Here is an 18254-nt window from a genome sequence, read left to right on the forward strand (position 1 = left end):
TGTAAAGCGCTTTGAGACTGCTTCAGTGTGGTGACAAAGCGCTATATAAAATCAAGTCCATTAGTCCATTTACAGAACTCACTCACACATGCTGTCCCTTACTGGAGGGAAAGCCAAAAGTGGCACATATGCTTGTGTGACATTTTGCAAAATTTAACCCAGAATCATCGTTCTGTTAAGACTGTTTTGGGTCTAATTTAAGTATCGAGGTATATATCGTATACCGCAATTTCAAGAATAACTCGAATATTTGCTGAACAAAATGCAAGTGAGGATACAGGTGGTGGCCCGCGTCACACTGCATTAGCTAGCATTAGAAATAATATGGGCTAGCATTAGCGAGAACTAGCATAGCAGTGGATTTAGATAGCATTACCCTAGCAATAGCATTAACCTAACATTAGCACTTGCTAGCATTAACATTAAGCGTGTATTAACATTAACCTAGCATTAGCATTAACCTGGCAATAGCACAAACCTAGCATTAACATTAGCCTGCCATTAACCTAGCAATAGCACTTGCATTAACTTAGCATTAGCTAAGCATCAACTTAGCAACAGCTGAACATTAGCAATAAGGTTGATGAAATGGATTAAAAATGTTGGAAAAAAGTTGGAAAAAGTTGAAATGGGTTGAAAAAGTTAAAAAAAAAAAGTTGAAATGGGTTGAAGGTAGTAGCTGAACATGTGAAAGGTTGAATGGTCAAAATGAGTTGAGGAATGGCTGGGGATGAAGGGCTTGAAAGTTGAAAAAGCTGAAGTACCCAATAGAAATGAATGGGGAAGAAAAAATGTAATATGTCAAAAAGTTTAAAAGTTACAAATTCTGAAGGTAAAAGCATAAATCTCAGGAATCTTCTGAATTTTTTGATAGCTTATTTGTCAAAATTGGTGTAAGAGGAGTTAACGCAGATGGAAGAAAAAACAGATAACAATAAAAAGGATGCCTCCTGGAGATATGGAGATATTAATTTTGGTCCATGTCGCTCAGTCCGACTTGCAGCCTTTTCTTCCAAGCATATATAAGAATGAGAATCTAGCTGTGGTTGATTAGAGCAACATGTATCGAGAGACCAGGTTCCTCTGAGCCCTCAAAGCAGCCGAGATAAGCCCAGGCCCAGCAGATAGCTATCAAACAGACCCATCAGGGTTGAATGGCTCACTGTTTGACTCTGCAGGGTTTAACACATTCTACATACAGTAGATGATGAAGAACAACATCAAGGTCAAGGTTAAAGGCATCTGAAGCTGTTCAGTGGTTTTCACAAAAATTCACATGCTTTACTAAACGGTGGGAATTGCTAGGGCAATGTGAGGTGGGGGAAAGAAAAAAAACAACATTTTAATATAGCCTCAGTAATTCTCTAGCAATCTGATTTCAGTTTCCTGTGAATAAAACATTAATTTTTATTTCGTGCTTGTCTAAGGCCTTATTTGAATATGATGGTAAAATGTTGGTTCCCTCCTGTGAATAAAATATTCATTTTATTCTATAAAAGATTCATTTCATTCACAGGAGGGAACCAACATTTTACCAACATGTTCAAATAAGGCCTCAGACAAGCACGAAAAATACCTACAGGAAATAATATAAGTAAATAAAATACAGAAAAATGCTAAATACCGTATTTATTTCAAAAGGATAAACGTGTGTGTGTGTGTGTGTGTGTGTGTGTGTGAAACAATAAGGAGGTACTGTATTTAGAATGCACTTGTGTAAAAAAAAAAAAAAAACTTGGTTATGTTTGTGATGATCATTACATGCAAAGTTCAAAACCCCTTACACTATTATGTTAACACACATAATTGGTGTCAAAGTTGCTGCATAAAGAGCTGTTTGTTATTTGGTCCTTCCTCTGCGTTTAGTTACTTTCACTGATGTAAAATACCAAACATTGATTTTCTTTGTGTTTTCTTTATATACTTATTATTGCCCTTATGAAGGTCCTTGTTTTAAATAATTACTACATCGTCTGTAACATAAGAGTCCTGACAAGGTTAGTTCTGGGTCACCAAGAAAGAAAGTCCCTTACAAACCCTGAGCTGATTTTAGGGCATAAAATCTACTCAAAGGACTAAATAATCTCCTCTGTAAATCTTTCTTGGCCACAGCCTGAAAACTGGCAACTTCCCAAAACGCAATAAACAACAACAGGTAAATAACTCCATCTCTGAGATTAAACCCATAGCTGTGCTTTGTGAAAGTCAGCCACAGTAAGAAGCTTTTTAACATCCATGTCATGCTGTGCCAAGATTGTAGAGCTCAAACAATTCGCAGATTTATGTAAATTAGACAGATAGAAGCTTTACTGTCATTGCACTGAAAACAATACAACGAAATCTTGTTGGCAGCCGTCAATCATCATACAGCAGAAATATGAAATACTCCAAAAAAAAATATGTGGTTATAGAAAGAAATAAACAGCAATAAATAAAGACAATATTAAAAGTAGTGCCTAAAAGGCACAACAGTAAAAGTAGAACCGAGAGCTGCACGATTAATGGCCTAAATGATAATCACGTTTATTTTTAATCAAGTTTGTAATCATGATTATATTCACAATTATTGATCATGTTAGAGAAAAAAAAAATCTGTTTTTATTACATGACTTTTAAACAAACAATATGCGTACAGTTTACAGTGCAAAATGATGCTTTAAATAAAAATTATAATGAAGAAATAAAAAAAGAATTTAAAATGGACAAAAGACTAACTGAATAAATGCACTATTACAGAGTGCAGGGCCCTTATTTCAAATGTTAAAATGGGAAACGATCAGGTAAATTTAATCGTGGCAATCAAAATCGTTATCACAATTAAAATTTGATTAATTGTGCAGCCCTAGTAAAACCTGAGTCACAATATGTTTGTATTTGCACTCTTAGTGTCAGTGCTTTAGCAAATTGTCTACAGCATGAGGGAAGAAACTGTTTTTTAGTTTTTTTGCATGATTCACAGAAAAAAAATGTCCCCCCCCCAAAAAAAAAATAAAAAAAAAACAATGAAAGAAAAGTAACTCCTGGCCATCATCAAATGTATCTAATTATATATATCCTATCAGTGGAAGTGTTGCTCAAAAATCCCACTATGCCCGTTTAGAAGCTTTGTGATGTTCAGGGGATGTTCAATCGTAGCTGCTCAGGGAAGGAAACAATCACACAGAAAGAAAAAAAAAACCTTGTATTATCCAGCAAATGGAATGAGATCTGGCAACAAAACGATCTTCAGCCTACAGCAGCTCCACAGACTCGCTGAACAACAACAATCTCAACTTTCTGCAGTGAGAAAATATAACTCTTGACAAGAAACAGCGACACAGATAACGGGGTGAAAAATTCAACGTGTTATAATGCAAATAAATGGGTCCAATACAAAACGCTTCACTGTTGTTGCTGCTGCTGCTTTTGTGTTCACACCATTTGTCTAACATAATCCCATTAGACATCTGACAGTGTGTTGTTGTGGGGTGTTAAAGCTTCAGTAGAGGATGACCCTCCAAACAAACAAAGACATTTACGAGGTGAACGGAGTGAGGAAGAAGAAAAACCTTGCTCTGACCCACAGACAGGCGTGGACTGGGACAAAAAAAAAATCAGCCCTGGCATTTTGTGTCCAGACCAGTCCACTACATTATCAGTGACACACCATGAAGTCAGTGATTCTCAACATGTGGTTCTTTATGTCTTCATCTTAATTACTATTCCCCCAGAAAACCTTAAAAAGGAAAGCTTTTTAACCTTTTTTTACCTATATTCTTTGTCCATTTTGCAACACTTTTTTTTCAAACTTTAGCTCCTTCTGTCAATAAATATCCCTTTTTTCCTATTTTCTGTCCATTTTTGCAACTTCTTTTTAACGCTTATCCAATTTTTGTCCTTTCTTGTAATTTTTGGACCACTTTTCATCTAAATAACCTATATAACAATATAATAACCATTAAATACCACTTGTTTCATTTTTACCCTACATTTCGCCTCTTTTTGTTCCATATTTTGCACTTTTTCACTATTGTTTGCCACATTTTGTCCATTTAAGCTGCTCATTGTCATTACATACCACCGGGCTTCTTGACATGTTTTTGCCACTTTTAGACCATTTTTGGCCACCTGTTACCATGTCTGCCTCCACTCACTCGTCCAAAAAAAAAAAGCACATAGCGGACCGGCCCACTGCGACAATGCCCAGTATGCCAAATGGCCAGTCCACCTCTGCCCGCAGGCTTCATCTGCTCTGCCCTTAAACAAACATTCCCATGGAATTTTCTGGAAGAATTACTTTAGTGAATGACAAAATAGTCATGTGCTTCTTTATGGTGCACAAGTATGTGCCAGAGTGGTCAGTTTAATTTAATTGCTGCTTCATCACTCCCCCAACAGGTTTTAAAACCAGGCTTTCAAACATAGGGAGCAGCTGTCAGAGCCCAGAAAGGGCCAACAAGCTAACAACAACTTAGTCAGTAGCTGATACGTTGAAATAGCAAATGATGTAAAAATCTAAATTGCAATTTGCTTCCCAATAGAAATCAGTTCCCCTTGGTTTGCAGCCTTGTTGGGAAGGTTTACTGTCAAGCATTCACCAATCCTTGTTAAAGGGTACGTGTAGTGACAATGTATGTCACAAAAAATGTGTTTAATGCAGGGTTGGGGTCAATTATAATTGTAATTGTGTAATTGTTAATTAATGACAATTACGGTGTAATTATAACTGAAATTGTAACTTCAAAAAATCTGTCGCTGTCGTAATTGTAATTAAGGTTCGATAATTGACTTTGTAATAGTAATTGCTATAAAGAATTGTCAATTATAATTTAACGCAAAACTTGGGAATCATGTTACAGTTCTACATATTTTTAGTTAATTATTAAAACATATCAAGCATTCCCACATTTTACCATTAACTTTTATTAGGTTATTTATTTCAGGCTCAGTAATTGAACATGGGTAATTGAAAACTGTTTTGGGCAGGAGCCTCGTAACTCCCGTGAAATTTCATCCCGCGAGACTTCGCAGCAGAAAGATGGACGCTCCAAATCTTCTCATAAAACTCTGTATTCCTTTGTTGTTTGCTGTCTCATGTGGCAGTAATAATTTCTCCTCTTTTGTCTACACGTGCCGCACCATATTTTCTCAGAGAGAAGTGGTCATGTGACCAGGTACGTCACGTCATGTGACCATGTATGTCACGTTCTGTGACGTGTATTTGCGGAAAATTGTTTCCATAGCACTTTAGCGAGACATTTCAATATTGACACGTCTGAAATTCCTCCTTATGAAAGTGAAAAAATGTTTTAGCAATATTTAAGTGTTTTTTAAAAATTCAAGGAATTTCATTACCATTTCTTATTGTACTATTTTGATTTTGCGCATTTCCAAAAGTAATGGAAACACAGCTAGAGTAAGCCAGACGTTGGCTCCACAGTAATGGTACGGGATACGCACTTAAAACATTTCTGTTCGGACAAAATTCTGTGATAAGAGAGGAATCTGCGGGCTAAGCTAACGGCCAAGGAGCCAAAGTTAGGTCTGAAATCAGATGTGATCCTGACAGAATCCCTTCACAGAAAGTCTGAATGCAGCTTGTCAATGTACTTGTTCAGAGCATTACTACATTTCTGCTTACAGGGGATACTATGAACAGCTTATATAATCCACTGTTATCAAGTGCTAAAGGTTTTAACAACCTAAACAGTGCAGTGTGGGCACTCACAAAATCTCTCTGATGTTCACAAATATTAGCCAGAAGCTTTGTAGTTTTATTGCATATTTTTTACCAATTCATTTACACGTAAAACAACGGATGATCCATCAGCTGAAAGGCTGCCACTGCCTGAAGAATTTCCCATGCTCTTTTTCCTGCTGTCGACTCTGGATGAATCTGTCTGTCACCACTGTCAATGTACTTTATGGATGCATGTTGAAGACCATAAAGTTGGAAAGTCCAGGCACCAGCACAGAGAGTCCTGTCCTCCTGCTAAATGGGAGCCAATGACTTTAACCCTAAGAGCTCTCTGAAGCAGGCAGTGGGGGAAGAGACAAAAAGCGCCAGCTCAACCACAGGAGTCAGTGCCAAATGTCAACTTTAAAGAGGGATACTCATGCCATTATGCAAGATTAAAACTCTGCAATTCAGATCACTACCTCCAAGAACTAAAGCATTCCACGAGAGTGTTTGCCTAACAGGATAAATAATGTGAACAATACTGATTATCTGTAATGCAATAGTGCTGGGCGATTTTGCCTAAAATAAGAATCTCCGATTTTTTAAAGGGAGGGGTATCATGTTTTTTTCAGGCACAAAAATACCATTCTATAGCATACTCAATTATCTATGCTACCCCAAAATGTTTGGAAAATGCAGCAAATATAAAAAATAACTTAAAAGAAATTTCCCTCTTTATCATCTCTGTTCATGATGCTTCGATTCATCTCTGTCTCTTTAAGAAACTCTTTCCCTCTCTGACACGCCCATGAACACTCTCCCTTCAAACACGAAATATTGTATTATTAGCATTCATCACTTTGATAACCATTCTAATGTACTGTAGCTAGCTTACACTGTACCATTCAACACAATGCTTGAACTCCCTCACTTCATCGCTCCAGTGAGTGACGCGATGATCAGGGAACAGTGTGAGTGCAGTCGAGGGGAGAGAGAGAGAGACAGCACTTCTCCTCCGGCCGCAGCACTTATAGACAGCGCCGCTTTTACGGTTTAACTGATCAACTTACGGAATTACTAAAGGATGAGTTCACCCAGAATGTAGGCTTATGCAATAAGTTATCCGCTTTATTTTTGCCCCGGTGGAAAGTGTCAACCACAGCCCTCCACTGCAGCTGTCCCTCTGTAGCTCCGTAGTGGGGGCGAGAAGCTGCTGCCTTGGCTTTACAGACAGTGACAAGGCGGGGAACAAGTTTTTTTTTTTAATGTTTTTATTTTTATTATTATTAATGTGTACATACATGAGTACAGACAACAAAAGCCAGTGGTTTCTTAGAAAGGTATTTAAAATAAGTAAATTAAAAGCTAAATCTGCAGAGGCGGGTGCTGTGGGCTAAACTAGGGAAGAGAACATAGGTGGGGGGAGGAGCCTCGTCCCCTCGAGCAAAACAGAAGGAAAATGGCTTTAAAGATTAATTAAAAATATGTGAATCAATCTGAGAAACACTGGAGGTATGTTTTTAAGGCAGGAATGACACACTAACATGATATAAAGCTTGAAAAAGGAATTTTTACATGATACACCCCCTTTAAAGAAAAATTTGAGTTTCAAATATTTTTTTCAATGCACTTAAAAATGACTGCAGACATCAGATATATTGTCTAAAGTGCAACTTTATTGCTGTGATTGTCCTCAAGAGTTAAAATGCATAAAACAATCCCAAAATAAAAAGTAAATGAGGCTCTGTCATTCAACTATTTCAAGCTTTAGGATTTAAGAGGACCAAGTAACTATAAAAAAATAAAACAAATAAAAAAAATAAAGTAAATACCCTCCCACCCCCTCCCCACCCCCAATTAGACTCCTGTAAATCCACCACAAAGATGCAGTGAATCTCGAGGAGTCCAACCAGGCTCGACAGCTTCCCTCCACTAGCTTTGCTGTCACTCTTCAACATGTTTTTCATTTCCTCCCATGACAGCTCCTTCATATTTAAGAATTTCTCTGCCCCTTTCATGATTATCTTAATTTTTTCCATCTTCTGTTCGGCCTGGTCAGTGCAATTGATCACATATGCAGTAAATAAGACCAACTTATCCAAAGTAATGATCCACTGATATCCTCCTTTCTCTGATTGATCACCTTTGGTAGTTTTATCCCTCTCCTCTCTCTGCTCCTGCACTGTATGCTTCTGTTACAATGTTTCCTTATACCTCTCTCTCTTCTTTTTCCTTCTGCACTCTTTTCACTGCTTCCGCATAGCTAATGTCATTAAACCTTTTTTACTTTCTCCACTTCCTCTGCTTTCTTCCTTATTTCACATGTTCTGTCCTTAACTTGGTGCTCCCATCCACAGTTGCCACATTTGGGCTGCACACCTTCACTGCATTCCCCCAACTTCTGTTCCTCACTGCAATTTGGACATCTCTGGCTATGGTAACCCACAAGGACGGAACGTGAAAAAGTCTGAAAAAACTGTGGTGGGAAAAAATTTAATAAATAAATCAAACTGGCAAAAATAAAAATTGTTTTTAGCTACAAATTCGATAAATCGATGAAATCGATTTTTTGCCCACCCCTATAATACAGTATAACGAACATGATCAAAAACAAATTCTAAAATTTAAAAAAATGAAGCCAGTGAAAATATTACTTGACGTAGGACAGGTAATAAAAAAACACTCAAAATTATTAAATTTGAACTCACAGGCAATAGGAACGCATGAGAAACTACCGGTAGTAAGTCCTTTAGCCTCTAAGACTTTAAAAGTGTCTAAGACTCTTTGTCATATTCCTGTAGCATAAAACAAAGCTGTACGTTGCTCTACCACAGACAGTACTGTACAGTATATCATTGTGCCTCAACAATAGCTCAGTAACTCCACTGATCAAAAACATGCTTGTGTTTTACCGTGAATCCAAATAACAAAAAACACCAAACAGCAGCTAATTTCAGAGAAACTGCTGACTAAACTGGAGACCAGTGAGCCGGAGAACAGGAAACAGTGATAAGTCAAAACTTCAGAGTAGTCGGAGCAGTAAAGTATCATAGTAGTGTGAAATACACGCACACACGCGCACACACCTAAAAGCAGCAGCTCAAGACAAATGAGTCAGATTAGAATACGTACAAGAAAGCCAAAAGGTTGCCAGTCCAACTCCTATTCAATGCTGTTCACTGCCATTATATCTTTAGACAAACCCACTTTATGAACCTTACTGTACCTCTGATTTGTGGCGAATCGTTTAGCTTGCCTCCATCAAGATGAGTGTTGTGCTATCAATTATGGTTTTTTTTATCTATAATTTTGTATTTTGTTAAAAGAATAAAAAAAAATTAATCTTTTAAAAACACACAAAAAAACCCAACAACATTCCATTATCTTTTCCAGAAACATACAATGTAAGGATCTTGCTGATGTAGGCATTTATATTGAGCCACATTTCTCACACTCAGCTGCTTTTGCAGTTAATGTTTCCCAATTCTACCACAGCTTTGCTTGTTTTATGACCAAACTGGCCCAAAATAAACACACTAACCAATCTTTAATAAAGAATTTTATTTTTATCTCCACAAACTTCCAACTTGTGCACACTAATACCTTTAATCAGGGTTGGGGTCAATTATAATTGTAAGTATGTAATTGATAATTAATTACAATTATGATGTCATTGTAATTGAAAGAACTAGTACAGTGCACGTCAGAGGTACGTATTCATATAGTGGGGGCTTAAGAGAGGTGTACATACTCTGTAGTGTTATGAAGGGGTTTATTTGTGGGTGCAAAGTAAAATAGCGTGTGTGATTTCCCTGGTTTAATTCTATGTGACATGCACATGATAAATGTGTTTGTTGTTTGTTTTTATATTATTTTGTTTGGTGTATTTTTCTTTAATGTATGTTTTTTGGAGTCATGTGTATGCTTGTATCTTTCTGTGCATTTTTTGTATAATTATCATTTTTGTTGCCATTGTAGTGTGATTCTGGAGTCATTTTGTATCTTTTTTGGTGTAGTTTTGTGCATTTCTGTTGTCATTTTGTGCAAATATTTAGTTTTGCATTTTTTTGTTGTCGTTTGGTGTATTTTTTCTGTAATATATGTTTTTTGGAGTCATTTTGCATGTTTTTGAAGCCTTTTTTGTATATTTTTGTCCATTTCTGTTGTCGTTTTGGGTACTTTTTGTAGAAATAGTTTTGTTTTTTGTTTTATTTTACTCATTAAGTATAGTCTTATTCCGTGTGGGACTCTCTCCATCTCCTCTGTTGGTTCTCTCTCACACACACGCACATGCATCAGCTGCGGGTATGCACATGCTCCGTCACAGGTTGTTGAAATGCGTGTGTAGAGAAAGAAAAAACTGACCCGCTGGAACTATTTGAAACTTTGGGGGACTCTTCCGTTGTTGCAATTCTCTCTCTAAATGGCTCTGTGAGCGTTCAGCATGTACATCCAAGGTGCACATTTGGTTATATGGCACATGGTGAAATTCTCAGTGTTTATAATGCCATATCCGCGGAGAAATTAGCATGTCACTGTTCGGTTTTCACACAGTCGCGGCCATTGCCCGCCAACAACTTCCGGGTCTCGTCATAACTTCTGTTTCCCGTCCGTCCGGTCTAAGGAGCGAATGGTCAAAACGGATGCACACACTTATTTGGAAGCTGTTGACAAAGTTTCAGGTCAAACAGACACCGCGTCGAGGAGATATTCGCTCCACAAACACGCAGACGTTTCTTGCATTATAGATGGATAGATATGTTAGTGTAATAATAACTGAATTGTAAAAACTCTCATTAACAATTTAAAAACACGAACCTGTGGAACCATGTTACAGTTCTATGGCTTATACACATATATAGTTAGCAATTCTTAAAATATTTTTCACATCAAGTGTACCTGTTAGTTCTCTTGAGGATCAGTTTTTTTGTTTTTTGTTTTTAAATCAAGGGCTACACTGACAGAAAAAAAGACTCAGACGCCCACACCAAAAATATTAATACCAATATTTTCATTAATTAGGAAGCCTAACAAGGTCACCAAGAAATAAGAAACAAATTAGATGACAAATAATATTTTATACTGTATTTTACAGCTGATTTAAGACATGGGTCAAAACTGACACGTTATCATAAGACAGTGGTTCTCAACCATTTTCGGCTCAAGTTCCCCCTTTCTCTAACTTTTGAATCAAATCCCCCTTTTGTCCGACTTCCACATTTTGCTCAGAATTCTGTGAATAAACAACTATGGAACATAATGATGAAAAGAACAAGTGATAACGCACATTTTTAATAATTTCATTTTGTAAATATGTGGAATCAAACAGTATTTAGTGCCTCCTGAAGAGATTCATTTCTATAGTTTTTATCATTTACTGTCATTTCCTGCATAGTGTGGAACAAAGAATGACCCTTGTATTTCTATCATCATTTTGTGTGTTTCTTTGTGTCATTTTGAGTATTTCATTGTTGTTTGTCAGGTTCTTTTTATTAATCAATATATTTTTCTCTTATTTGTTGTCGGTATTATTTAAATTATTCTGTGCGTGTGTCTTTGATGTCGCTGTGGTACTTATTTTGTGTATTTTTCTGTCATTTTTGTGTGTCTCTGTTGTCGTTTTGTTGTGGTTTGTTCTTTTTGTTATTCAGTATATTCTGATCTTATTTTGTGTGTTTTTGTCATGGTTTTGTTAGTTGCTGGTAATATTTAGTATGATTATAATTTGTAACTAAAAATATAACATAAAACCCCATATTTTTAATGCTTTCATTTGCTAATTTTCCACTCTTTCTCAAGTACCCCCTGTAGTGCCATCACGTACCCCTAGGAGTACACGTACTCCTATTTGAGAAACACTGTCATAAGAGATGCTAACAGAAAGCTAACACAAGAGGACTGTCACATTTTATGGGGTTATTTATTTCAGACTTGGCAATAGGGGCCCTAATCAGCTGCTTAGTCTGCGTATAGGCTCCCTATAGGCTGGGCCGGCCATGTCTGGTGCCGATGCTCACGTAGTTTACGAGTGACGTAGTTCAAACAAGACAAGAATAAATAGATAGTGCCCTTTGCTGTTTAAAAAAAGTACTGCGATTCAATTTTCTGAGTATCGATATGAACGTGACACCTATGAATCAATTAATAACTGCCTTACGATTACTCTTTACATCCCTACTCGAGAAAGTAAAAGTCACAACGAGAGTGTATCTCTTTCCCCTGTTATTCCAAATTAAAAGGCTGATGTTGAGGGTGAGAGTTGGACGCTCATTGGCTAGTGACTCACATGTGACTGCTGTCCTGGAACAGAAAACGGAACTCCTCCAGAGGTGTCTGGCTGCTCGTCCTCAGCTGTGCACGTCAGCTGGTGTTTCAGAACCTCTTCCAGGGTATCAAACTCCTGATAGCAGGGAAAGCACATGTACACGGACGACGTTGCCATCTCTGTCGGAGGAGGGGAGAGATTGGAAAAAAAATTAATAAGCAACATCTCGGCCAGTCTTTATCTTTACATGGTGTGACAGTTTGAAAGAACCTGTGCTTTTTCCAGAAAATTAAACAAATGTGAAAGCCTGAGCATGGAGCAAATGTCTGTCCCCCCCGGTGCATTTGAAGTGAGGTTGAGAACATTGCCATCTTCTGATGAAAAAAAGGGCCTGCATACATTAACCAGACTGGGGGGACTTGGACAAAGTGCCAAGATGCTCACTGAAGGATTGCCAAGATGACTCACCATTGCACTGAGCCTGAGCTAATTGTTATTTTGACCATGAATGGTGCTGCTCCAGCGAATCACTGTGCCAAGTCTCTCTCCCTCTTGTTGGCATTTAATGGACTGAGCTAATGTTTAGCTACAACATCAATTAGACACAAACTGTAATTGAACTTAACAGAGGTGTAGGTCCAGCTCAGTGTGATGACAATCCCAACCAAAATACTGCAATTGGAGCAATCAGATCAATCAGGCTTCATCAGCGTACCTATTAAACAAACACTACATACATATACGCACTTAAATAGTGATATAGTGAAGCCCAGCTAAAACTAAGGGAGCCAAAAAGCACCATGAAAATACACTGTAACATCAGCTGTTGTTACTCAACCGGAGGGATCAATGCTTTAATGATGTTGACATCAAATTCTGACCCTTTCATCGGAAAGTGGTGGAAGAAATCAACACTCATCAGACAAGGCGATACTTTCCAATCTTTAACTGTCCAATTTTGATGAGCTAGTGCAATCTGGAGCCAGGTTTTTCTCTTCTTTTTTTTTTAGCCGACAAAACTAAAACCCCATTCCCCCTCCCCCCGCCAGTGGCCTTTCGCTGCTTGTGAAAAGTGGCTATTTGAGTAGCTGTGGCCTTTCTCCTCTGACTCTCGTGGCTTTAATGTTTGTGCATTAAAAACATCAACAGTATTGATGAAATGCTAATATTAATCACTTTGGAACAAACAAACAATTTTGTCTTGGAGTTGGATTAACTTGGCCAAATACATACACATAAACTGAATGAGTTTGAATTTCTGCAGTGTGAATCAGGTTATCTGTTTGTACATTGACCTGTTAAACACATGAATCAGATCGGTCAACTTAAAGTTTAAGACAAATAGTGATTGGATAATCCACATCTCCTTTAGTCTCATCTTCTCTAAATGTTAAACACCAGCTTTATTCAAATATTACATTTCTTAGACAATGTGAATCATTTTGTCCATTATACAAATCATTTTTACTTGAAAATTCAAGAGATTGTGTTGTAGAATTCTCTGTTAATGTTTCAGATGTAAACCACTAATTAATTTTAATCTAGTGGCGATTATTTTAAAATTCTCTTTACAGATTTAAGGGAAACTACTGCATGTTTAGAATATATAATCATTGAGTTGTCAAGTATTATAATGTATAGTGACAATTAGGAATGTTTTTATTAGATAAATTTGAATCAATAAGTGTACAAGAACTACAATATTTCTGTTTTGTTTCCTGTATGAAGGTAAAAATAAAAAGGTAATTATTTTTAAATTAAATAAAAAAATAAATAAAGCTATATATTTTATCTAAAAAAGATGCCAGAAACAAAATTAGTTTAAATACCTCATCAAGGTTTGCCATTTCTGGTAAACTAAAGGGAGCCAAGTCATGATTTTTATATACTAGTGCAGTGATCGTAGGAAGTATGTATTGCTATAGAAAGGTGGGAGGTTTATTATTTAGCACTGTAATATAGGCTAACATACATCTGCAGCTTTCTGAGAGAGAGGTGTGTGTGTAACTAGTCAACTAAATGAGCTGTGCAGAGCATAATATTTAGAACTGTAATATAGGTTAGATATACATAGTGTAAGCCTATTTTTATTTTATTATCATTACTACTCACCTTAGTTACAAACGTTGCTCACTGAGGACACCTGCTGGTCAATATTTACAGGGCGGTTTTTTTTTTAAGGATATTAAAGCCACTTTAGTCATTTTTAAAAGCCCTTTGTACAGTCACTCCTGTAGATTTTATGCAGCTTTCTCATGAGTTACCATGACTACCTGTCAAAATTTAGCTGTTCAACAACACTTCTACACAGTTTTCAACTTCATCCTGAGTTACCATGACTACCTGTCAACATTGAGCTGTTCTGCAAAGCTGCATTTAAGACAGTTTTATGAAATAACTTATTAATGATATCATTAGGGTCCTAACAAATCCAACGTTACACACTCTTGAACCAAGCAGCAGCCATGTTGAAACTCTCAGGTCAGTCTGATCCGCTGAGATATTTGAGGAATGAACACACGCACGCACGCACGCACAGACAGACACACACATACACTCACACAGACACAGACGGACAGACAGAGGTTCCTTGCTTTATAGTTAGATCACACTTTCTGAGATAATTTAGTAACTCCACTCCTATAAACAAGCTCCAAATTTGGTGGTAGCCTATTGGTTAAGGACAGTGGGCTTGTAATCGGAGGGAGCAAGTCCCTTAACCCCCAACTGCAGAGGACAAGTTTCATATGTGTAAAAACATATGACGATAATAAAGGCGAAAACCCCAATTTTAATTTTAATTCTTTGTATTGAATAAAAACTCTATTTGAAAAATAAAACTGTATTTGATCCTGCAACTTGAAATATTTAGATCAACATGTAAGTATTAGTAGCCTCTAAGTGTCTGAAAAGGTGGTTCCTAAATGTATGACATCAGCTGTCAAACAGAGGTGAGAGCATGATGAATAGGACTGAATGACGTCTGAGGTTGCCAATTCTAGGTTCAGTGACTTTTACAGAGGGAAACGTAACCTGATATAAGTGTCTAAAACTGCTACCACAGCATTCTGCAACACGATGCTGTAGATTCTAGTGCCTCAGTAATCAGCGCTTCATACTACACTAGGATAAAAACACAAACATAGGTGATACACATGAATATCAAATGTGTAGAACACATTTTGGTTGATAAGAGAATTTCACCCTTCATTGTTTTATTGCATCTTTTATGTTAAACTGCATACATGTATTTTGTTTCTATTTGTATTCAAAGGTTACTTGCAGTGGAATCTCTCCATACCATATTTTCACCAAAATCTGCTGTTGTGTTTTTGCAGTTATCTAGAGTAGGTTTTGGTTATACTTAAAAAAAATAAAATAAAATTAAAAAAAGATAAGGAAAAGGGAATAAAAGTTAAGGGAAACCGGAAAGACAGCATGAATACAAATAACAGTGAATTAAATAAAACTTAAAAAAAATGAGTCTTGTAAAACATTTGAATAATATGTTGGCACTGATACCTAGAGAATATTACGTTTTGATAGAAGGCAGATTGTGTTCTCGTTATATTAGTTTGAGGAGCCAAAATTAAATAAAGCATCTGGGTTTCTGGGAAATTACCTTTTAACTTCAACTGTTTATTATTAGCTTTCCATTGATTGAAATAAAATTGAATGACTCAAATTAATAAAATATATATATATATATAAATTGGGGTGTTATTAAATGTTAATCTGTTAATAAATATATTTAGAAATGTATGAGGTCAACGCAGCCACTATAAGCTCGCTGTTAAAAGCATCCGGTCAAAGCTAGCAGCTACTGCTAAAGCTAATGACGGCTAGCTGCTAGCCATTAGCTTGCCAACACATTATCAGTGACAGCACGAGGCTGTGGATACAACGATGGCCTTCTTCCGTTTGTAGCTAACAGTGTTGTTTTAATCTGCGGCCCACTGGTTTTAAAAACAAACAAAGGAGCCTCCGACACAATCCCCGACAGTGTGTGACACATTAGCCAAGCTAAGACTAGTGCTAACTACCCTTTACAGCCGGAGAAGAAGAAAAGGCAGCAGCAGGAGAAGAAGAAGAACAGCCAAGACGGAGGGCGGGCGGGCTACGCTTCTTCGGTGGTGTAATGGCGGTGACCGACTATAAGTTACCTTTAGCTATCTCCCCCCGTTGAAATACTCCATACTGTTACATCAGCGAGTTTATTACAACCAATATATTACCAAGCGTATAAAATGAATAAATTTAGAGCTATAACACTCACCGTTTTCTGACATTACTGAGCGACGATAAAGCTCAACTTCTCTTTTTTCAGTATGTTGGTCTCCGCACTCTGATTGGCTGGAATGACCACCGTAAGAACCAATAATATGTGAGGTTACATAGCAGGGGATTTGAGTGTGAAAACGCGCCAAACTGTACACATACTACACAAATAGTTGATTTCCTCAGGATACATTGCTTTTTTATTTTTATTTTAACCTAAAAAAATATCAGTGAACCGATGAAAACATTACAAAATAAATAAAGAATTGGATTACACCATGACATATCTAAAATCAAAAAACATTATTACAGGATATTAATTACACTGATTCCTCTGCTCAGATCTGGTAGAAAGCACTAGAAAAAAAAAAAATATTCACATATTACTTCACTCCTAAGGGCAGTTCAAATTCAATCAACCCCACAACAATATATATGGAAAGTTTGAGAGAAGAATTAAGGAGAAACATGAGAACTCAATACGGACAGGTCCCGGATGTCACCACTTGTGGTTTAAAATATGAAAAATATATAGAAATAAAGGATACAGTTAAAAAAAAAAAAATTAACACCAAATAAAAATTTGGAGAAAAAAAAAAATAGATATATACATTACCTATAGTGCTTGTATATATGTATATATCTATAATTTATTCATTATTATTATTATTATTATTATTATTATTATTATTATAACGTTTCTGGTTTGTTTGCTCTTTTTTTTCTTGAACCATCCACCAGGCTAAATTCCTTGTATTGTTTTTAAACTGTACTTGGCAAATAAAAATGATTCTGATTCTAAAATAATAATAATACAAAAATAAACACTGATTGATAAAGTTGGTGTACTAGAATACATTGCTTTAGTACTGGTTTTAAAGCCTAACTTAATTCTGAAATTTTAGTACAATACTACAACTGAAGTGAAATACTTGATTTACTATGTTATTATTAAGATATCAATGGGTCTACAAAGTGATCCCCTTAAACACCTACAGAGATATTTAATAAATCATCACTTTATTGTGAAAAATATTTTTTTTCTTCAGTTCATCAGATAATTAAACAGGTGTGTTATATTAAAGGATTGCAAATAATTAATGAACAAAAAAGGTGTAGACTTAAGCCATGGCTTATATGATGCCTTACATGATAAAAGTATATCACACCAGAACATCAACAAAAACAAAAGTGTTACTGAGATCTTTTTCAACGGGTTAAGTAAAATTGCAGGTGGTCATACTAAGAATTTATATTCATAAATTCCCCTAAGTTTAAAAAAAAAATTTGAATTTACATATAGAACTACACATTTTTAACTCATCACAAAGATCATTCCTGAAGTTTACACCTTTTAACAGAAATACATCTACTTCTAAAGTTTGTCCTTACTTAAATTTTTTATACACGCAAATTCCTCTCAGTTCATATCGACTCTCTCTGGGTGAAAACGTTTTCTGAATGCAGTGAGGAAATTGATTGTTATGAACCTTGTACATTATAAGAGAAGTTCTTCATTCAATGTAATTTTTTGTCTGAACAACTGTATTTACCACCCTGTTTGTGAGCACAGTACACTGAATCATCTATTGGCAATAACAGTGCTAAAAGATTGTTGTGCTTGAAGACACTGAACTATAACAAGGAGTAGGAGATGTTCTCAGTATAAGTATAAGAATGACGGGAATATATATTAAAAAAAATAAAAATAAAACTGTTACAATAGATTGGGATTTACTAAAGTACTTACCATTATTGGTAACATATCCTTTTGTATAATTATTTGTGTATATATAATTATGTGTATCTGCATATGTATGTTTCTTGCATGTAAACGGGTAATCTGTTATGTTAACTGTTTTGTTAAAGGAAGCAACTTCTGATATGAAATTATGACAATTACAGGGGTGGGAATTTACAAGTTTACTTTCTCCCACTCCTTTTCAAGTTTATGTACAGTATATATGACAGTATGTTAATTCGAAAACAGTCATGTATATATATAATGTACATTAAACGCAGAACAATCAATCAATCAATCGATTACAAAAC

The 18254-nt window shown here is 36.1% G+C and overlaps 1 protein-coding gene across 2 annotated transcripts in view; it reads right to left on the reverse strand.

The window, feature by feature from the left end:
• Positions 1 to 16288, reverse strand: part of znf574 (zinc finger protein 574) — a 36133-nt gene extending 19845 nt beyond the window's left edge. Inside the window, exons 1-2 of one of the 2 annotated variants that reach the window (XM_028471580.1) lie at positions 16201 to 16288; positions 11946 to 12103 (exon numbers count right to left, since the gene is read on the reverse strand). In XM_028471580.1, the coding sequence (XP_028327381.1) occupies positions 11946 to 12103; positions 16201 to 16213 (171 nt within the window). In that variant the 5' untranslated portion in view covers positions 16214 to 16288. Of the gene's footprint in view, positions 1 to 11945; positions 12104 to 15967; positions 16078 to 16200 lie in introns of those variants that run through there. The other variant, XM_028471581.1, reaches the window with a different exon arrangement.
• Positions 16289 to 18254: the final 1966 nt, after the last annotated feature.

Source organism: Gouania willdenowi, chromosome 16 (assembly GCF_900634775.1).
Source record: "Gouania willdenowi chromosome 16, fGouWil2.1, whole genome shotgun sequence".
Lineage (NCBI taxonomy): Eukaryota > Metazoa > Chordata > Actinopteri > Blenniiformes > Gobiesocidae > Gouania > Gouania willdenowi.